Below are 23,366 nucleotides of genomic sequence, written 5' to 3'. Positions count from 1 at the left end.
TGAAATGAGAACGAGACTGCGGTGAGACGCGTGGGAAACCGCAACAGTGCCGTGACTGAAAGGCCCGTCAGAGCTTCGACCGCGTCATCGGAGTTCTTCCGACAACAGAAACCCGACGGAATCTCCCCGGCAACAGAGCGCGTTGTTAAATCATTACCCACCACGACCCCCAGCTACCCACCGTCAGATATCTCCATCGATATATCACACAGGCACCGGTAAAATTAAATAAACATGCGCACACACGTATGTAAATGTACACGGGTCAGATACCTCACGCCTTCGGCCACTCGGAACCGAATGGGTTTCAAAACGCGCTTAGGTTAAACAAACGCGCTTCCCCAAAACGTCTGCGCTTTGGGTGGATCCTGCGCTCTACATTCAAACCTACATATGGAGCCCCCAGTGTGAGGGGGGGGGGGAGGAGGGGGGGGGTTAGGGTTAGGCACGATCCCACCTCAATCTGTAACCCTATCTGCTTCTACCCTGACTGAATAACAATTTCTAAAAAGATGTCTTAAAAAAAAAAAAAAAAAAAAATTTTTTAAAGAGGCCGTTCCCAGCTTGAAAAATTGTTGAAATGAAAACTGGGGTTAGACTGTTCAGAAAGCGTATTATTCCGTTATGGAGCGAAGGCCAGTAGCACAGTGCGCCATCGTTATAAATAATTTGTAAGTGAGCGTGGTTATGGCGGAAAACATAACCACACATAAAACGCAATCCTAAAGTGCGCCATAACGCACAGGATCACGACCGGCTCGACCCCCCTGAGGGGGGGAAAAAAAAGAAAAGAAACTGCAGACACGATAAAGAGGGATTAACAACAGCGTTGCAGATCGCTAACAAAGGAGTTTAAAAATCACACAAAAATCAGTGACCCTCAATCACCATAAGCACGCAGGCTAAAGCTTTCACATTCACAGCCCCAAAACCACCCCCCCTCCCCCCTTCTTCAAACATCAGTGCCATTAAACCCCCCCCCCCCCCCCTCCCGGGCGGGGTTATGGATGCCGCTGCCCGCGTGTTTGCATTCCCGCCCATAAAAGTGCCGAGCGTGTGACAACACCGTTAAGGCGGTTACAGATGTCCGCCGCGGCGGCGGCGGCTGCCGGCGGTACTTACTCCGGGACCCCGGTGCCCTCGCCCGCCGCCGAGCCGCCGCCGACCGGACGGGCCCGCGTCGCCACGGTAACTGCCCGCCTCGGGTGCCCGTAAATTTCCCCCCGCCCCCCTCTCCCTCTCTCCCTCCCTCCCTCCCTCCCCCCTCCACTCCCACCCAGACGAAAAGATACTGCAGGGAGAGGGATGGGGATGAGACAGAGAACACCCCTCACACACACACACACACACACACACACAACCGCCCCCCGCCCCCACTCGAGACCCGCGTACGCGACCGTTAAAAATAAATGACCGCGGCCTACGCTCGCTGCGACCGCAGCTCCGTTCTTCTCCGTACTGAGCCCTCGCCGTTTGAAATCGGTCACATCTCCTTACGGTTCTCTCCCGCTCTCTCCTTTCCTTTCGTTTCTTTGCCCGTTGTATAACCCGGGGTCTGCAGCGAGCCGACTCGTTTCAGAACGAGGATTGGACCGAGAGTCTCAGTCCGCACGGAGACATGAGCACCGCAGTGACACACAGGATACGCAGGACGGTTATTTCTGGATCTCGCTCACGCCTGGTAACTTCACTGATGTCGCCTGTTCTGCGATATGCTCTAAAACCTGGGTTTTTAACAGGGGGGGGGTCAGAGGACCCCCAGGGGTCCTTAAAGGTACTGAAGGAGGTCCCTGGCCCGCTGAGGCACAGATAGGATCCCTCCACCCCTCTTTATGATAGCCATTTCCAACCATGCCCACCCCCCAATGGCAATCTGGCCAAATCCCACCAGGTCAGTAATCTTTATAAAAGCTTTTCTTAAAACCCTTTTGATTTCTGATGGGGGGTCTTCTGGATGCCTTCGAGTCTAGTAGGGGGTCTCTGGACCAGAAAAGGTTGAAAATCCCAACTCTATATAAAAAAAATATATAAAGATGAAGACTAGTGATCTGAAAAATATTTGGGTTTCATATTTTTGAAGACACAAGTTCAACGATCGTGACAAATCGATCAGTCCAAGTCTTTGCCAACTCGGATTTCAAAAATAGAAATTACATTCACCTGTAATTGCCATTGTCTTGCACCAAAGAGACGGAAGTCTTAACGCTCCTGCGGAGGAACTACTGAACAAACACTCCTCAGACGACGGGTTTAAAAACAGAACGCGTTAATTGAAATGGCGCTTCTCACCGCAGAAGAGCCGGGGTGTAAACCGTGAGCTCATTCGTCGGAGGTGGGGGGTCGGAGGGGGGAGACGGACCGGGGGCGGGCGGCTCCAAAGTAAACTTTGTCTGCGCTGAATCTGCGTCTATTTTTGACTGCGAGTGTGCTCGACGCGGGTATTAAATACCCCTTTCACGTGGAGAAAAATGCTCCCCCTGTTCCTCCGTGCTCATAAATTATTTTGATTTGAGCCTAGATTTATTAGACCCCCCCCCCAAAAGCGTGCAGAGGATGCAAGCTTTGCTGATCACTGCAAATGAAGAAAAAAAAAAAAACACCAGCCGGTAAATATAAAGCAATATAAACTCGAGCTCTTTGCCCTCCAAAACATATCAACAAACGCTGATGGATAAATCCCATTTTCAATTTTTTTAAATTTATTTAAAATTCAAGAAATACGTAACAAGAAAAAATCTCTGAGGTTACTTCAGAAGTTTGCTGGTGAAATTAATTGTATGGGAGGCCTCAGTGTGTGGGCTCAATGGCCAACTGATGCCCTTTCAGGAACCTGCCGCCTGAAATGCTGCTCCCTGCTGGCAGTGGGAAGAAAACATTTCTGATTTCCATTCAGTGTCCAGACAAACCTGACCTGTGGTTATTTTCCCTTTATTTAACTGGGAGCCCCAAACAGGAACTCTTGTTTTCCATCACGGTGATACCCAGAGCAATCAAAGTGCGTGGGGCCTACAAGGAACTGTGCAGCCAATGAGATGTAAGGGACGTAAGGGATTAGGTGGCCGGATGTAGAGAACCACATTTTTGCAGGAATTTTGGCCAGGACAGCAGGGTCAACACCCCTACTCTTCTGAAAACTTATTTAACGGCCGCAGTGAAAGAAGACCTCAGTTTGCCCCAAGGACAGATGGGACATGAAATCTGTAAAACCTCTAAGAACTGCAACACAGGAGAGAGGGAGAGAGAGAGTTGTATGTTATAACCACTGCTTTGGCAACACACGTGCCTATATTTGTCATGCCAATAAAGCACTTTGAAATTGAAATTGAAATTGAGAGAGAGAGAGATGGAGAGAGAAGGAGAGGGAGAGAGAGAGAGAGGGGGGAGAGACAGAGAGAGATTGAGAGTGAGAGAGAGAGAGATGGAGAGAGAGAGAGAGAGAGAGAGAGATCACCGCAGCCCCACTTTATTGGGCCCTTAGTCTGTTATCGATGGCTCCTAGCTGCCCTGCATTGACCGTGGAGCCGGCTCTCAGTAAGACGTGTGACCTGGCCACCCCCGGCTTTTCAGCAGCGACTCGGCGGGCCCTCGTAGGGGAATTAATCTCCCACCCATCGGATATGGATCCTGGAGCCGCCCCCTCCCCCCCCCCCCAGTCTATTACCGGCGCCAGCCTTATCAGAGCCCGTCCATCTGCCCGAGAGCACAGCCCCACCGGCACCCACAGCCCCAGGCTCAGCGTTCACAGTGCCCGCGGGCTGGGAGAGCGTTTCATTACCAAATCACTCTCTATCTCTCTCCTTTCCTCCTCTCTCACTCTCTCTGTCTCCCCTTTCCTCTCTCTCTATCTCTCTCCTTTCCTACTGTCTCACTCTCTCTGTCTCTCTCTGTCTCCCCTTTCCTCTCTCTCTCTCCTTTCCTTCTGTCTCCCCTTTCCCTTCTCTCTATCTCTCTCCTTTCCTTCTGTCTCACTCTCTCACTCTCCCCTTTTCTCTCTCTCTCCAACTCTCTCTCTCCTTTCCTTCTCTTTCTCTCCCTTTTCCTCTCTCTCTCTCCATTCTTTCTCTCTCCTCTTCTTCCTCTCAAATTTCAAATTCAAATTCAAATGCTTTATTGGCATGACATATTTAAAAATATATATTGCCAAAGCGCAGTGATAACAGTAATTAACTACAGTAAGAATATATAATTAAAAAGAAAAAAGAAGACAAGCAGCTCCTCTCTCTCTCTCCCTCATCTTTCCTCTCTCTCCTTTCCTTCTCTATCTCTCTCCCCTATCCTATTCCTCCCCTTCGTCACCCTCATCCTCTTTTTCACCTTTACCACACCTTTCTCTTTTCACCCTCCTTTCTCTCTCCCCCCTTTCTTTCTCTCTCCCGTCCTCTTTTGCTCTCCCTCTCTCCATCTCGCTCTCCCCTTCTCTCTTCCTCCGCATTCACCTTTACCACACCTTTCTCTTTTCGTCTCCCTCTCCCTCTGAACGACCTCGTCTGTCTCTCGCACTTTCCCTCGCTCTTTCTCTCCTACCCCACACCCGTCAGTGCGCTAACCACTGATTGATTGTCAGACGGATTGCAGACGAGCGGATGGAGTTAGCTTCACCTCGAATGCAAAACAGAATGAACCGCTCACTGTGTGCCTCCCTCTCTTTGTTGACAGCCTATGCTTACTGCACAAACTAGGCTTGGTGTTCATGGCTATGGATAGCCGATACCCATAATGAATGAGAACTGTTCCTTATCGGACCCGTGTTTTGTAGTTGTGCCAGTGACCTTCAGTACGCACTTATACGTCCGCTTTGGATAAAAGCGTCTGCCAAATAAACGTAATGTACTGCAGCTCTGTCTCCACTGGCCCCTGATCTCGGTGGGAGCACAGCCTGTCCTCTCTGGGCAGCCAGGTCTGCCTGTGACGTCCAGTTTCTACGGCCAGGCTGCGCTCGCTGTGTCCGCACACTGTCACTGCTTTTCTCAGATAGTTACCAGCCGCCATAGTCGAATAAGCTCTTTTTAGAGCCAAATCGCACTCAAATCTTGTGTTGAGTTTGTGTGGTTTTGTTCCAATAAGCGCTAAGTAGTTTTTTTTTCACTGATAATGTGATTTGGTCCAGTTCTTTGAAATAATGCAGGGCAGCCCTGAGGTTGATTGGTGTTAGTGGTGTTCAGTCTCTGTAAGGGAACTCAGCCTGAGCATTGGCAGGCTGAGGGGACTCCTCGGTGTTCAGCTCTCGGCATTGCGGGGCTTGGTAATGACACGATTACGACAATGACAGCGTGTCTCTCACGCTCTCACCTCCGTCCGTCCCTCTCGGCGAATCAGAGAACCATTGTCACCTCCATGTTTAGCGTTTCGACCTCTCATGTTTCTCGACATAAACGATGCCAAAAAAAAAAAAAAAAGTAATCTCAGGTGAGTGAGTGTGAGACACAACAGAGTTTTGAGATCCCTGACAAGAACGCTCCAGTAATTCGTGAACGTTGACTGCGTTCGATCGCGTAGCGCGCACCGCCACGTCGACACGACAACAGATCACAAGAAAGAATGTCGCGCGCCGTGAGCGCTGCAGCGATTTCGGGATTCTGACAGTCGTGTAGCCCGCACTCGGCATTACCCGCTACCCCGTCTGGCGGGTGAGGGTTGCAGATTAAACTACGCTGTCTTCCAGAGGAACTCCACACCGGTGCAGATAAGGCTCTAGATTCGTTCTCCTTGTAAGGCCTCTAATGATCTTGTCACTCAAATCTGCCCTCGTCAGGGAGACACTGACAGCCGAGGTTAGGGTGCTGTCTGTCCTAACAGGTGTCTGTGAGTGTGTGTGTTGTGTATGAGTGTGAGTGTGAGTGTGTGTGTGTGTGTGTGTGCGTGCGTGTGTGGTGTATGAGTGTGTGTGTGAGTGTGCGTGTGTGTTCTGTATGAGTGTATGTGTGTGTTCTGTATGAGTGTATGAGTGTGTGTGCGTGTGGTGTATGAATGTGTGTGTGTGTGTGTGTGTTGTGTATGATTGTGTGTGTGTGTTGTGTATGAGTGTGGTGTATGAGTGTGTGTGTGTGTTGTGTATGAGTGTGGTGTATGAGTGTGTGTGTGTGTGTTGTGTATGAGTGTGGTGTATGAGTGTGTGTGTGTGTTGTGTATGAGTGTGGTGTATGTGTGTGTGTGTGTGTGTGTGTGTGTGTGTGTGTGTGTGTGTGGCGTATGAGTGTATGTGTGTGTGTGTGTGGCGTATGAGTGTGTGTGTGTGTGTGTGTGGCGTATGAGTGTATGTGAGTGTGGTGTGCGTGTGTGTGAGTGTGTGTGTGCGTGTGTATGTGGTGTAGGAGTGTGTGTGTGTGTGTGTGTGTGTGTGTGTGTGTGTGTGTGTGTGTATGTGTGTGGTGTATGAGTGTATGTGTGTGTGTGTGTGGTGTATGAGTGAGTGTGTGTGTGTGTTCTGTATGAGTGAGTGTGTGTGCGTGTGTGTGCGTTGGGTCACTCACATGCTTCTCCCCTTCGATCCTCTTGTCAGCTGCCTGCACGGCCTCCAGGTATTTAAAATGCAGCTCCATCAGTCTGTCCACCTGCGAGAGAGCAGATATTACATACACACACACACACACATTGCGACGACAACACTACACACACTCACTGCGCGCACACCTCACAAACAACAGACTCAGTGCCCATCAAAAAGTGTCGTATTTCGGGCATTCATTTTCCTGTTAGCGTACGCGCCTCCTCCGGACAGGGAACGGGCTGAAGGCGGGGACGCGCGCGGCCGCGTCTCTCACCGCGGTCAATCACACCGCGAGCCGTCGCCCCGGAATTACCGGCCCGGAGGAGGAAGAGCCGCCGAGCGTCTCCGAACAACATCGGAGCGGCCGGCGGAATTCCCGCTCGGGCCGTGCTAAGTGAGACTTTCCCGCCGGATCGATGGGAAAGCCATTACCCCCGGCCCGTGGCCGCGCTGATCGATGCTCCCGCCGTCCGTATAGAGACTTCAGCGCGGTTCCGCTAAAGCTCGGCGCCAGACCCGGGGACCTAGGGACCATCCGCCGTCACCAGGGCAATGCTACCGAGGTGGGCGTGGCCAAGGAACAGCACGACAGGCCGGGGTCAAAAGGATTTTAAAAAATAAATACATTTGAAAAGTTGCCAATTTAGGCCCGGAAAATTCTAACCACAGGAAAACAACTTTCCCTTCGCACTTCGCAGGGGGCCCACTTACGTTTCGGTTATCAAACGCCTTTTAACGGCGACCGATCTGAAAGCTTACGGGGGCGAGGGACGGACAAAACTAATTGGGGAGAAAATAATTGAAATTCCGCTCAGCGCTTTTGATGGGGAAGCCGAGGCCCGAGGAAATGTCAGAGCGTAATCAATAACGCGCTCCTGAACTTTGCTCAGTTCAAACAGAGGCGCGCGATTTGGGGATGCATAGGAGGAGGAGGAGCAGTACGGGCGAGGGCCAAGCACACAGCACAGAGCTTAGAGCGTAGAGCATAGACCTCAGAGCGTAGAGCATAGAGCGTAGAGCTCAGAGCTTAGAGCGTAGAGCGTAGAGCTCAGGGTGTAGAGCTCAGAGTGTAGAGCGTAGAGTTCAGAGCGTAGAGCGTAGAGCTCAGAGCGTAGAGCGTAGAGCTCAGAGCGTAGAGCGTAGAGCTCAGAGCATAGAGTTTAGAGCTCAGAACATAGAGTTTAGAGCTCAGAGCATAGAGTTTAGAGCTCAGAGCATAGAGTTTAGAGCTCAGAGCGTAGAGCTTAGAGCTCAGAGCTTAGAGCTTAGAGCTCAGAGCTTAGAGCGTAGAGCTCAGAGCATAGAGTTTAGAGCTCAGAGCATAGAGTTTAGAGCTCAGAGCATAGAGTTTAGAGCTCAGAGCGTAGAGCTTAGAGCTCAGAGCTTAGAGCGTAGAGCTCAGAGCGTAGAGCGTAGAGCTCAGAGCATAGAGTTTAGAGCTCAGAGCATAGAGTTTAGAGCTCAGAGCGTAGAGTGTAGAGCTCAGAGTGTAGAGCTCAGAGCGTAGAGCTCAGAGCGTAGAGCTCAGAGCATAGAGTTTAGAGCTCAGAGCATAGAGTTTAGAGCTCAGAGCGTAGAGCTTAGAGCTCAGAGCGTAAAGCTCAGAGCGTAGAGCTCAGAGCGTAGAGCTCAGAGCGTAGAGCTCAGAGCATAGAGCTCAGAGCATAGAGCTCAGAGCTCAGAGCATAGAGTTTAGAGCTCAGAGCGTAGAGTTTAGAGCTCAGAGCATAGAGTTTAGAGCTCAGAGCGTAGAGCTTAGAGCTCAGAGTGTAGAGCTTAGAGCTCAGAGTGTAGAGCTCAGAGTGTAGAGCTCAGAGTGTAGAGCTCAGAGCTCAGAGCATAGAGCTCAGAGCATAGAGTTTAGAGCTCAGAGCATAAAGTTTAGAGCTCAGAGCATAGAGTTTAGAGCTCAGAGCATAGAGTTTAGAGCTCAGAGCGTAGAGCTTAGAGTGTAGAGCTCAGAGCGTAGAGCGTAGAGCTCAGAGCGTAGAGCTCAGAGCATAGAGCTCAGAGCATAGAGCGTAGAGCTCAGAGCGTAGAGCTCAGAGCGTAGAGCGTAGAGTGTAGAGCGTAGAGCTCAGAGCATAGAGCGTTACGCTCAGAGCGTAGAGCTCAGAGCGTAGAGTATAGATCGTAGAGCTCAGAGCGTAGAGCTCAGAGCATAGAGCGTTACGCTCAGAGCGTAGAGCACACAGTGCTGGACCGGCTCCCCTGGACCAGCTCCACGGGCCCCCATTCGCACCCCACTCACCTTCTCGCAGTCGTTTTCCGTGAATTTGTTGAGAAGCCGAGACCTCTGCTGGGCTTTCAGGTTCCTCAGCATGGAGGCGATGATGGAACAGACGTGCTCTGTGAAAACAAAACCAAAAAACATTAAAATAATTAAATAATCACACAAGTGCAAATATTCAGACTGCCATTAGGTATAACGTATATAACGTTGAACGGCCATCTAAACTTTTAGAAAAACAAGAGAGTATTTTCTGAAATGGAAAAACAAATAGGTTTTTTTTCCTCAACTGCCATAAATTAAAATGAAGGAACGGAACAGGATTTAGAAGCTTGCTGCCTCGCACTGCTGGGATTGAATAGCTTCAAACGAGACAAGACTGTGTCAAACTGCATATTGCTGAGATTGAATAGCTTCAAACGAGACAAGACTGTGTACACGGCAAGGAAAGGAAAAAGCCACAGAACATTTTAAAATCAAGTATAATATAATCAAATCAGTGGGCCATACTGCAGAAGAAACAGAATAAATTGTGTTTAAAGTACTTAATTTTGCACGTGTGTGCTTCTATGCATTACAGACACAGACAGACAGACAAACAGAGACATACACACACACACGGACAGACAGACACACTGCAGTTTTACTCTTGGATGCATATGCTCGTTCAAGGCCTTGAAGATAAAACAGTTCCTGTCATTCTGCAAATTATTCCAGACTTTTGCCATCAGCAAAACCAGGCAGGAAATAAGCCCTGTATTTGCATATCATCCCAAGGGTTTTACAAGGTAATATTTAAACATGGAGGAAAAAAAGAAAAATGTCTCCAGGAGCAGGTCTGCTAAATTCTGCGCATTAATTAGAGAATGATTTATTTGTGCACTGTTATGAGTAAATATCGGGACAGTGCAGCACCCATGCAATGACGATCATTACAGAAGCAACAAGAGCGATAACCGCACAAATAATTATTAATGTATTCATTTATATAATGCCAGTTAAAGTGCTAAAGAGACTTTGATTACTGATCGAGACAATCGATCCTCTGATCTTACAGAATGAGATGTGCCTTCAGCCTCACTGCGAGATCATAAACTCCTCCCACCTGCACAAACTCTCACTGGGTTCCGCTATATTGGCTCGATTACAACCGAACCACCCGTTTCACAAGTAAAACGAGGTCGGACAGGAAACCAGCTATGACATGCTGCAATAGCTGCACTGCCAGAGACCAGGACTAGCTGCTGTGAGAACGATCGTCGTAGCGTGACCGGGTTAGAGCTTTCATTCGAGCTCCGCAGACTGGAACAGGGGGGTCCTCGGATATACAGACCTCAGCCCCAACAGCTGCACTGGATAATGCTAATTACACCATTCCACTTCAACAGGTTCCCGGGGTTGCTAGGCAACAACGGAGCGAGTCAATTCCGATTTTCATTACCCCCCCCCCCCCCCTTTCATTTTCTTTCTTCAAAAAACAGAGTCTGTAGACAGTTAGGCCAGGCTAACACAGCTGATCTCCAATAAAAATAACAGAATAATAAATAAGACAAAATAATGAAAGCATTCTAAATCAATAAGACCCCAATAAACAAATAAAAAGATATAAATTATTAAATGTGAATTAAATTGTATTGAAAAATTAAAAATGTAATTTCTATTGAAGTAAGGTGACAATTACCAAAAAACAGTTGATCCAAAACATACTCCGTTTGCTACATTTCGCTAAATCACTACATTTTGCACACCTTTCCCGTCTGAAGAGGGAAAAATTAAATAAATCCTGACAGCACAACTAAAATTCTTGTCACGTCTAGAGCGGGGATGTGGGCCCCCGTTTTATTTAGCGTGTGCTAGCGTGTGCTGGCGTGTGCTAGCGTGTGCTAGCGTGTGCTGGCGTGTGCTAGCGTGTGCTGGCGTGTGCTGGTGTGCGGCTGACGGCTGGTTTTCGCGGTCTCTCTCTCTCCGCGCGGACGCTAAACCCCGTCGTTTAGACCGCTTGGCGGAGACGCGCCAGAGCCCGGGGGCGCGTGCTGTACCAAAACCATGACCCCGGGCCAGGAGCGGGGCGCCCGCTGAGCGAGGAGGGGGCGCGGACGGCTCGTAGGCCTGTTGCCGTTAGCAACGAGCATCGGATACGTCCGCGCAGGGCAAACGAAGACCCTCCCTCACTCCCCCTCCCCCCCCCCCCCAAAGGTGAACGAGCTCGCCTCTCGTTATCCCCACGGTGTGAGCAAGGCTAAGCCCGAGGACTGGATTCATGGGGGTGACCTGGGCGACTGGTGCACCCCGTCATCTGAGCGGGTTACATGCGTGGAGAGGAAGAGGAAGGAGCCTTAGCAACGCCTGCTGGGAATTTAAAAATCTGATAAATAGTTTCAGCCATGGTGGTGTTTCTGCCCTAACAGGCAGGCGCTGATACACAGCAAATACACGCAACGGCTGTACAGCAATCGCGCGGTTCTACAGCGGCTGCCATCTTGGCTCACACATGGTGAGAATGTACCGGTTTGCAAGTTCAGGATACAGATTTGATGGAAGGCTGCAGACAGATCATTTTTAAGGCATCCTGGAGTAGTTTGTCTTTTTCCAGGTCCGCATTAGTGCCGTCCCTGGCCAAACTGGGGCCCCAAGCGTTTTTTTGTTTTGTCATGGTGGCCCCAAAACAAAAAAAGTAACTCTTTGAGGTTTCCTTCAATACATACCTCAAAAGCCTTTATTTTCACAAAAAGAAAATGAAGTAATCACATATAATCTCTGCACAATGTTATGACCTCAGTCGTAAATTTTATGTTTTCATTTGTTTGTCTCTGCTTTGTGTGAGTCTCTGATTCCTTCCGGTTCATCGTCGTTGGAAAAGATGGCTTGAAACAAGACTCAGTTTGCCATTCATCGGGGCAGACTTGCTCTTCGTATTTGCAATTACTTTGTGGATTTTCTGTGTATGACCTTATTTTGTTAAACTTTCATTCTTGTCTAGCCCTTCTTGTTTGTCTACAGAGTGGATTCTGTATATCTGACCCTTCCAAATTGATGTTGCATCTCAACTAGCCTTTCTAGGTTGTTCGCAAAGTGGATTTTGTGTGTTTGGCCCCATTTTGTACAAAACGACCTCTACTGTTATCTAGCCCTTCTGTTCGCCATGTAGTAACTCTGGTTAGTCTGGTTAGAAATTCCAAATTTCCAAAAGCTTTAACTTAACCACTAACGCTACAGTACATTACCAGCCAAGTGAGTTTATAGAGAGCCTAATACATTGTAACTGTTCTCTAGATACTAGATTGATCATTTTATCTGTCTATTACCCATGAATACAAGGTACATTATAATGTGATCTTGGTCACCCACCAATCAGACGTTTCACAGGTATTAAAAAAGTAATAAGTTGGGTGTTTTTAAGTAATAAAGAAGTTGAAGTATTTAACTTTCTTTGACATGGTAAGTAAACACGACTGACAGGTGGGAGCAGACCAGCTGTCTCAGCAACCCCCCCCCCCCACCCACTCTACCCCCCCACCCACGCGGGTGTCTCAGAGCCGCTGTCAGTCTGGGAAAGAACATGAATTTCATTAGGCTGAATAAATACTGTCTTTGATTAGTGATCACGACAGAGAGCTCCGACTCAGCTACAAGGAGAAGCGGGGGTGGGGGGGAGGGGGGCGGGGAGGGGCCGATCAGCACATTATCCGGGGGAGGGCCACTCTGTCACACGCACAGTGGAGGGACGGGCGAATAACACCAACCAATGCGGCCGCCACTGGGTCTCAGTCCACCGAAATAATGGGAAAGCCATTAGCCACAGGAGAGGGGGATGCGAGGACAGGCAGGCCTGTTATAACCTGACCTTCAGGAGCAATCATTTCCCACAGAGGCCTTATGATGCCCTCAGTAGCCCTTTAATGTTCAGAGTCGCGACAAAAATCTTTTTCCTTTTAAACAGTCGTTTCTTTCCTCGTTATTTACGTTTTTGCGTCTAAAATCGACGCCTGAACAAGGTGGCATTACATTTGTAAATCTTTTCTTGTTTAATGTTCTGATGATAATGTCAATAGAAATGTTCCTGTTATTTTTTTTCTGACGTATTATGAAAAGCCGCACAAAATGCACTAGTCCAACAAAACAAAACTTTTAGTAAATTAATGTACTTAAAATCATTGACTGGTTCACAGCTGCTCATTGTCAATAATCTGAACTTTAACCAAACAATTTTTTCCCTACCTCAATATAGCCTAAAACAAACCAATTACTGCCTAATATCGACATTAAACAAACCGATAGCTGTATGATATTGACATAAAACAAACCAAGAGCTGTATGTTAAACAAAAAACAAACCAATAACTGCATAATATCAACACAAGTCAAACAATAACTGCATTATATCAAAATAAAGCAGCCGCATGAGAGGAGCATAAAACTAAGCCAACAGACGAGATGCATTGCAACATAAAACCTATAACCACATAACATCAACATAAAATAAAACCAATAACTGCACTGTAACAAAGCCATAAAACATAAAACCCGCTGCTCCATATATGCAGTAGAACATCTCCAGCCCATAAAAACTGTTTTAAGTCAACGTAAATGCAGAAGAACTGCAAATACTTTGCTCCAAAGCAAAGATTGCCCAGGCACGAAGTCCACTGGACACAAAGCACCCAAAAGGCACCGGGTATGAAATTATAGCAAATCACTGCATGACACTCAGGCTCCAAATTTTGTTTTTTTTTTGGGGCCCACACAGAATTGAATTAACTAAATGCAAGCCTACGGCTAGTGAAATGAAAATAGAGCTCCTAAAAAAATACAAAAACGAACAATATCCTGTGTCAATCCCAAAGAGGGGGTAATTAAGTGCTCGGCGTGTTGGAAACAGCAAACGCTCCGCTTGAAAGCTTGGTCACTTAGGCCTGAGTCCATCAAGGGACTCGTTATTTCTCTGTGAGGGGACGTTATAAACAAGAAGCAATGGCGAAAATAAAAGTGAGCCAACCCAAGGAAGACACAGAAGAACCAAAAATGGCGCTCTGTTCAGTCCTGATGAAGACCCCGCGGTGAGGGAGAGGACGGGCACGAACGCAGAGCCCCGAGAACACAAATCGGACGAGGCACAGACGGCGTCTGATAATCTCTAATCGAGCACGGGCAGGGACTGATAATCCCTAATCGAGCGCGGACGACGTCTGATAATCTCTAATCGAGCACGGGCAGGGACTGATAATCTCTAATGGAGCGCGGACGACGTCTGATAATCTCTAATGGAGCGCGGGCAGGGACTGCAGACGAAGTTTAAAGAGACGCGTGGGCGGGCGCTTTCGTCTGCGCTGACGGACGGCTTCTGGGGCCGCTGCGATATTTCCCTCTCCCCTGTCTCCGTGCCGAGTGGAAGATGGGCTAAATGCAAAGCATGCTGGGTCACCAGGGCTTCTGGTGTCTGGAAGCGCCCGCCGTCTCCGAATGTAACCTGACTGTGGCTGACACGCATACGGGCCGGCAGGTCATTCGCTGTAGCACCACTCAGGAAGTGGCACATAATTGGCTGATGGGCTGCTCAGGACAGAGCATGCAATTGGCTGTAGGAGGTCCTAGAACGGCACAAGTAATTGTCTGTAGCGCTGACCTGGAAGTGGCACATAATTGGCTGATGGGCTGCTCATGATACAGCATGTAATTGGCTGTAGGATTTCCTAGAATAATGCATGTAATTGGCTGTAGGATTTCCTAGAATGATGCATGTAATTGGCTGCAGCACTGCCCGGGGAGGAACTGCTTTGACTTCTGAGGGAACTGCGCCTTCATACCTTCAGAATATCATCACACCCTACACCCACCTTTATACCCCAACCTCAAGATGTCCGACTCATCCCCCTACACTTAGCCTACGCTTCCCACTAAAATCCGCTGTCTGTTCTGGGCCTTCTGTGGTAAAGTGTGTTGAGGGGCTGGCAGTAAGAATAGCAGACACTGGTCATCTGAGGCGTCCTCTGACGCCAAAGTCAGAAAGACTGAATACCCCACCTCACCAGACTGTCTCTCGTGAGACTATACTCTCCCCTCTAGGGGATTACGACACTTATGTCCCTGATCTTTGCACTTTGCCTTTGGCTGTAGGGGTGTCCAGGACAGGAAGTATTCAGTTGGCAGGACTCCCCTCTCCTCATTGGGCAAGACACTGTGGTCATCCGTTTCAGAGAAAAAGCCTCTGCTTTTCCGCAACGTCCAAAATGGACGGAAGACAAAGAGACAGGCCTACTCTCCAAACTGGCTCTCTGTCATTACACTGATGTTGTTTTTATTATAATAGAGACCTGGTTGCAGGGGGAAGTTTACGGCGAATGAAAACCAAGACACGATTAGATGAGCAGACAGAGAGGGACACTTAATTCCCCAACTGCGGGAATCTACGGACAGCTTTAATTACCACACAGGTATAGACATACCTGTACACACTGCTTCATGGTAGACTGAGCGCATGTAGTCCAAATATATACATATAATACTCATTTTTTATTTTAAATGTACTAATGCATACAAGGTGCTCTGGCCTGGGTATCCTTAAAATCCCCATGCTAGAGATTTTCAAGAAAGCAAAGCTACTGCCTGCTGGTGAGCACAGACGAGGCAGGGAGGGAGGCAGGCCGCGACACCCCCCCCCCCGCCCACGCCGCACCCCCACACACCCCCCGAGGAGCTCATACCTGCGCCGGCGGTGGCTGGAGGCGAGCAATCAACACCCACCAGGAGACCCCCCCTGCCGGGCGTCACCATGGCGTCGAAGGCCTGGCTCCAAAAATAACCGCCTTTCTTCCCCTCGCACGAACTCGAGTCAGCCTTCCGGAGATTTCTGAACCCCAGCCCGCTGCGTTTCGACGTCCTGAATCCGTGAGTCCGGTACGAAATTCGGGCGAAAGTCTACTTGTGCCACCCGAATTACACGCAAGTCGTAGAAACAAAAAAACTTGAATACGTTCCTAGCAAACAGACAACACACCTACACTTCATAGACCTGACTTACAAAATAACTGAGTAAAATCTAGACCAACTAAAAGAATAATTAGTTATACTTGTCCAGAAATGTAAGAAAAGCAGAACAGATGAGACACCAACCAGTAGCCCATTTATTGTTGTATGAGTGCTTTCTCTTCTGTGTATTCATATCTGTGGACCATTTTAAATCAGAATCACTGGCAAAAATGATGAACTTTCAACTCACTTGACTTGTTCAATGAAATGTCATTACATCATTGAAAATCCTCTACAATTAATTAAAACAGTAAAACTAATGCTGAAATAGACTCAGACTTATCATGAGACCCCATGTCCATGGGATCCTGTGGCAATAGGCCGATTTAAAGTTCTAAAGCGTACCTACACTATGCGTTTAGGAACAGCCTGGAACTCCAAAACTTAGTATTTGGAAAAACGATGAGAATTAAAACTGATATAAACAACAGGTTTAAAAGCACATAAGCGAGCACTGTAATTATAATAAAGAGCTAAGAGAGGAAGATAATTCATCGTCTAGTGATTAACCTTAAAGCTATGATAAAACAATGTAATACACAAAGAGATTAAGGCAAAACTGGGAGCCAATCAAAAAAATCACCCTCTGTTTAAATGGATTCAGAAGGAATCCGGCCTCAATACTGACACTGACATTCACGTACTGTTATTTTTCTGCTTATTATACGTGTATTTTATATTCAGCCTTTTTCCAATTAACCGGTGCCAGCCTGTGGCAGACGGGTTCCCCCTCTGAGTCAGGTTCAGCTCAAGGTTTCTTCCTGTTACCAGCCAAGGAGTTTCTCCTTGCCACTCTCGCCCTAGGCCTGCTCTTGGGGGGGTTCAGGCCCAGATCTCCGTAAAGCAGCTTTGTGACAATGCCCTTTGTAAAAAGCGTGAATTGAACTGAACTGAACGAATTACAAAACACACCGAGGCAGGCACCATATTTTTTTTCTTTCCTTCTTTTTAAATAAGCACATTTTGTTTTGTGTTTTATTTATTTCATTAGGAGGCATGAAACCTACAACCTTTAGCCAAGAAACCCAGGAAAAACCTATTTTTTTTTTAAATAAAGGAAATGAAATGGTTAAGAGAAACTGTTTATTTTTCTCTTTTTTGAGGGAAAACCGGAAACGAGGCCTTCGTTTTCCGCCCACACGCGGATTAAAGAGAACGGCGAGGCGACAGGAACGATCACCACTCGGTGAAAACAAAGGTCAGGCCAGCCAGGGAAGAGCAGGAAGGAGCGAAAGCCATCTTAATCGCATCATTACGTATGCAAATGCCAATCCCCTCCAGTGTTCCCAGTCAATAGGCTCTCCGTGCTTATGAGGAGGGATTTGGAAAGGATAAAACGCCCAGCGCGGGAGTGGCTTATTTCCCCAATTACCTTAAGACTCATTACATGCGGCTGATAATTAATTAATCTGATTGTTTTCTCTTGAGCATAACTTTTTCCTCATTTGTTAAATCACCCGAATGGCGGGATTAGAGAGGGGGGAGGGGGGTTCCATCACAGATTAATGTCGCCGTCGGTGCCGTCCCTAGCCGTCAGTTTTATCGCACGGCGAATCGAAAGCCTTTGGGAGTAGCCTAAATTCAAACTTGGCAAACTCAACAAAGGAGACACTGTGATAGTGAAGCAGGTGCCACCCACGCACCGCGGCCGGACCTCAAACGCTCTGCCGAAGGGATTTAAAAGGGCCTGGAGGACCAGGTATCATCCGGAGCCCGTAGCTACAGCACCCACTCTACTAGGCAGGATTCTGCCCTGTTCTCCCACGTGTTAGGTCAATTAATTTAGCTCTACATAAGAGAGATGAGACAACCAGAGCTAGTCTGTTCACCCTGGGCGGGCAGAGAATGTAGCGAACCAGCGGTGCTTACACACTTTGTTCATCAAGCCTAGCTTGTTTACTCTTGTTTTAGTAGTCATGATGGACTCCTAGGCACTTCTTGTGTCTGTTATCACCAAACTTATTTTTCAGTAGGGGAAAAAATAAATAAATAAAACAGGCAAAAAGGTTCATGTATTACTGTTATGTAATTACTGTTGTAAAGCAGTAATTCACGTTTCCCTAGTGAACTGCAGTAACGTTAACACACCAAGAAACGCGTACGCAGCATCATTGGAATTTAAGATTATTCCCTTCAACTGAAGGATATTTTTCTATATATCTTTACTGTAAATAGTTTCCATTTTCAATGCAAAATAGAATTTTTCGATTTATAAAACATTTCTTTCAGTTTCTGATTGTTCAAGGTCCCCCAGTTAAAGCGGGGGTTCAGACAGTTCATAAAACTTAGTTTAGTTAAAAATAAAAATCAAAAGAGACAGAGAGAGGTGAAAAGTACAGTATGAGGATGCGTAAATATATTTCATAATTAATTATATGCCAATATTAAATCAATTTGAAGGCACGCCATTTGCATTGCCAATGAATATTAGGTTAGAAAATACAACATTTGCCCAATTTAACATGACTTCCGGTATAAACCACACCCACTTCCGGTATTCTATCCAAATACAGATACACAGACAGATAATTCTGTTGGGTGAACAGATACAGATACAGATACAGATAATGACATCTCTGCACTCCCCTAGGAGGGACGTTATCTTTTAAAACAGACTCACCTTCATGCTCCTTGTCCGATACCCCGGCTTTCCTCATTTTCTTGGGCGTCTTCATGAACAGCGGGAAGATGGTTCTCAAGCCCAGGATGTCCACAAACTTGTGGCAGTTGTCCGAGCCCTCGGGGCCAATCATGCCGTGGTCCAGGACTTTGAGCGCGCTCATGCGAGACATCTTCTTCTCCCTGCGGAGAACGACGCACACGTCACACCGACGCGCATCGATCAAACACCGGAACCAATCACCATGTCCCTGCACTGCACGACACCGCAGGGCTTGATGTTACGCATTTTTTCTACCGGCTCAATCGGGCCAGCATGTCAGTATAGTGTTCCACTCGCCCCAGGTAAATTTCCATTGACCCAGCTGCCAAAATAAATATAACCACTTTTCAAAAGGAGATCATACAGACCATTCGCATTTTAGAAAGTGTCAAAACACCAGTCTACAGTGCTGTTGAAAAAAAATGCAGTCCTCTAATAAATCTGAAAATCGCCCATCCGCCATCGTGGATGGCTTCTTTGCCTCGGGATTTTGAATTTTGAGGTGAGACACTTGCAGTTTAACAAGGATAAACCGATCACAGCAGGAATAATGTAGTCGCACAGTTAGCTTGCTAGCAATAAATAAAGGTAGATGAGTAGGCTAGAAAGCTACCATCATAGCTTTAATGTTACTTCAGTAAATAGCCGTTTTATCTTAAAAGTAAATATTATAAAACGATCGAGACGTTAGTCGGTATTAAAAAAAAATATTAAACACCTCTTTCTCTTTGATCTGGATAAGGCCTGACTCAATTGGGCAAGTGACAGATCAATCAGCTGGCCCAAACCAATCGCATAGCGGCCCCATGCTTATTGTCAAGCCCCGCACCTGCACACACATTCAGCAATCAATCAATACCATCCATAAATCAATGAAGCAGGTCAGAGCTGGCTCATAGAAGAGCTTTTCTTTCGAAGGGACTCAGAGTAGGAATATGATTAAAAATAAAAATCAATCCATTTTTATTCTCCAATCTATTCTGCATTTTCTATTTGCCACTTAAGTTACTGTCATCCGGCTCTTCACAATTAAATGAAAAAATTAAACAAAAAAGGGGCAAAATGGGAAAATTTTAAGAGATTAATTACACAATCCCTTTACAGACAACTGGCAATTTTTTAAATCCATGCAGCATTCTAGTTTCATTTTAGCTGAAAGGGAGCCTGATGTAGCCTGAAAATTAATCTCTGCATCCCTCCAAACCAAGCCAATTTCCCCCCTGCCCGTGAAGGGAACACAAAACAGCAAACCAAAATGGCATGAAAAGCCATTCCACAAACGGTAACGGCCCCTCTTTGACCTTTAAGCTATTCCCGCTTCATTTACTCCCATTCTTATGGCATGAAATGCGAAACTGTCACACAGACCGGTGGGTGTGAATGGAACCCAGCCAGCTGATGATGCACCCCTCCCTTTCATTTTCATACCCCCCAGTATGGAATACCTAATATTGTTATTATTATTATTATTGATACCATGAGATAAAAGCCAGCTGCCTGTATTTTTTTCAAATATGAATCTTTTGAGCTCAAATTCAAACGGCTTTAGAATACAGCAAAAATATCTAATTTCGGTGTACAGTTACTTTCGGAGGGCACCGTGTGCATGTTTGATTGTTGGACAGCCTGCCCAAATTCCGCAAAGGGGTTGGCACGTAGACAGACGCATGGTGCATGTTGAGACATTTAATTTATAATTAGGAAAATAATAGTTTCCTTTTAAGGCAAAGTTCGACATTTCTAAATGTCTGACATGGCATGACTGTTCTGTACGGATACTCTCTCCACCCAACTTCTGATTGGCAGCTCACCAAACGTTAACACCACTGATTGGTTAAAATTCTGTTCATTGTCTATTGTCAATTAGACAATAAACACAATCCCCAAATGACCAACTCCTCCAAGCCTGAGAAGTATAAAAACTCTCCTGCTTTCAGGATAAAAGAACTCCATTCAAATCACACTCCACTCAAGGGAGCTTCTTGAATCAAAAATGGACACGTCTGCTATTTTATCTGAGATTCACATATTTGAAACAAATAATTGTTTGTGTTCCTGTAGCCTGAAAAATCCGTTAATTGGTTCAAACATGTCAATAATGGACAGCTCCTGGTAAAGCTAGTAATTATCTAGTGAGGCCTCACTCTCTACAAAGCACCGATCGAACAACAATGGATATGCCAAGTTATCAACTTGTTACCTCTAGAAGGTGGAAAACAGCAGTAAGTTTAAATAGCTTAAACAAAACGGAACCCCATTATAACGGAGTTTCACACAGGTGCACAAAGCTCACAGTGAAATATAGAGACCGTAACTTTCTCTTGATCTATGTGATTGGGACGAATCGGTCTGCGATTCATACAAAGTTCTGTTTTCCTGTTTGTCCATTATCACTTCCATCATCGATAAAACAAAGTGTTCAGATTGGCAAAACAATTCAGCTACACAGAGAAGCCCAAGCTTTCATCCTGTGTTTACGATATTCCTTGCGAGACGACAGCGATGCACAGATTAAGGACGGACTCTCCCATTTCGCACAGCCGTATATAAAAACACGGCTGATAAAAAAAGAAAATGAAAAAGGACTGAAGTGAAAAAGCGGGGCCGTCGCTGCGACGCGTTTCTCCAGACAGCGCGCTATCTTGCTCGTCTGTACAGCGGACTGACAGCGGGGGAAACGGAGCTGTCAGTCGCCGTGGCAACTTTTCGTCCGGCGGATGAAAAATTACGCAGTCTGAGCGCCGCTCCAAGAAGGGGGGGGCGGGGCGCGGGGGGGGCCGGGGCATTGCAAACACGGTGCTCGGAGAAGGAACAGTGCGTTGTCTGACGAGGGACTCAATATCGTACTTCCTCCGGTCCGTCAATCCCACAATGCAGCACTCCATACTGCAAGGACAGAAAGCCGACGAGGCAGGCCTATCGCATGAGGCCTTCCCCACAACGCGATACAACTGACAATAAAGAGAAGACATGGAATAAAGGAAGATATGAGCCCCTGTCCAAAAAAGAGAGATGAGACAAAAGAAAAAAAAGATAAAGATAAATAAGGATCCCTCCCAACCAACCGAAACATAAAAATAATTTCATACGCAAAGCCAATTACTCACTCATCACCAGGAGAGAAACTTCCAGAAGCATGTCACTGAAAACACCTGGTCTGACACCCGGTTATGCTGCCGCACGACTGAAGGACAGTTTTGAATTCCTATAAATGTGCATTGATTTTAAGAGCAGGCCGTCTTACAGTGCGCTTACTGGGATCTACACATGGAGGCTTTTTGCTAAATGAGAAAGCGGCAAAGCAAATCGTCACACTTCGCCTCAAAGGCTGAGCAGGGTGCGGAAAGGCGCTCAAGTCTACTGGAATCTTCTGGAACCCCTAACATTTAGTGAAAGATACAGTGGGGCCCATCAAATGTAGATGACCATATTCATGTGTCCTTATCCACTGAGCTAAATGGCTAAACTGATCCTAGATCATGGTCTGTGTTCACAACCCTCAGAAAAGGAGTGCTGACTAAATCAGATTTCCCACGTCAATATCCACACCTTATGTACTTACACTGATCCGAGATCACCATTCTTACGCCGAAATGGATTATGAAGACCGGCCCACGGTCAGAACGCTGACCTCAGATCAGTCAGCAGAACCCGGTTAAGCCCAAGGCTTCTCCTTGTTTATGCCACCACGTTGAAGCCGCGGTGCCAAACAGCACTCCCTTCCAGTCGCACACAAGCTCATAATGCATTACTCCTCAGGGTAAGAGCACCGGCAAAACCTCCCTCCACATTTCACCACAGGACAAAATTGGATGGCTCGTACTTGAAACTCACATTACATGCCATTTCAGCATTATTGCTAAGGACTGAGCCATAATGGGGGAAAAAAACATACCGTGAACCTGCTATGAATGCGTTTAGCCGAGCACGAAAAGCATTACCTGGATGTTCCTTAAGAGTCTGTGATCTAAATATAAACAGGCCTCGTAAATGCCCCCAGTGTTGGTTTTTACTGTGCGGTATGACATTATGTGATGATGAAAATGATTAACTCATTGTTTTTTAATAAACCTGCCGCATTCAACCGTCCACTTTACTGGGATTAATGTCGACATCTAAACACAAGAGGAAAAAATGTCTCCCCGATATGGAACGCCCAGTCATATTCATCATCGGTGCTCATTCCTGCAGCCTCCGATATCAGCTCAGAGGAACAGAAAATCACGTGCTCTCCTCCGGAGCACGCAATGTCAGCCTCTGCCTTTGGCATTCTTCCCGCATAGACGGTTAGAAGGCAGCCGCCATTTTCTGGGCAGCCTTGACAAAAATGCAACCGGTGTTGGCACTGAAGCCTACAGTGACCTTAGTTCAGATATTCAGGCACATACGACAAGGTAATCAAAATATTTCAATCTTCCGCAATAATACACAACACGTAGTCAGTTATTATTCAAATACAGGGGTCCTCCCCCTCATGGAATGGCAGCAAATCTTTTCTTGTACTTTCCCCCCCTTCCTAATAGTGTTAAAACACAGATATAAGTTATTGTTGTTTTCCTCAAGTTAGCCCAATTTCCCACGTGATGGTACATGTGAAAAACTAAACAGCAAAACTGTAATATAATTACAGAGGGTTCCCCAATAGCCCACATGTTGGCTCTAACATTAAAGGTCAAATTTCCACCCCTTTCAAATTCCATAACTCTCATTCCATTAGTCCAATTCATGCAAAATGTTTTACACATAATCTCTGGAGTAACCTATACAACCCTGCACCTTTCAATTTAAAGTCTGCCATATATCATTTTTTGCTAATTTGCATATTATGTGAAACAGTTTTTTTCCCTATGGGTTTTTTGTTATTGTTGTTTTTCTGTTTCTGCATCAACTGGCAGCACAGCATCATCCCAAATCCGCTCATCTGATTGGTTGGAAGAACAGGCATTGACCTTCGCCCCCAGA

At 46.7% G+C, this 23,366-nt stretch overlaps 1 protein-coding gene across 3 annotated transcripts in view; it reads right to left on the bottom strand.

Annotated features, from left to right (window-relative positions):
• Positions 1-23,366, bottom strand: part of ctnnbl1 (catenin, beta like 1) — a 74,335-nt gene that overhangs the window by 11,524 nt on the left and 39,445 nt on the right. For all 3 annotated transcript variants that reach the window (XM_064299434.1, XM_064299435.1, XM_064299436.1), the window contains 3 exons: positions 18,363-18,544; positions 8,739-8,836; positions 6,471-6,551 (listed from right to left, as the gene is read on the bottom strand). In XM_064299434.1, coding sequence (XP_064155504.1) covers positions 6,471-6,551; positions 8,739-8,836; positions 18,363-18,544 — 361 coding nt within the window. The remainder of the gene's footprint in view (positions 1-6,470; positions 6,552-8,738; positions 8,837-18,362; positions 18,545-23,366) is intronic.

The sequence above is a fragment of the Anguilla rostrata genome, chromosome 11 (genome assembly GCF_018555375.3).
Source record: "Anguilla rostrata isolate EN2019 chromosome 11, ASM1855537v3, whole genome shotgun sequence".
In the NCBI taxonomy this organism is placed as follows: domain Eukaryota; kingdom Metazoa; phylum Chordata; class Actinopteri; order Anguilliformes; family Anguillidae; genus Anguilla; species Anguilla rostrata.
This window is presented reverse-complemented; position numbering and strand designations above follow the sequence as displayed.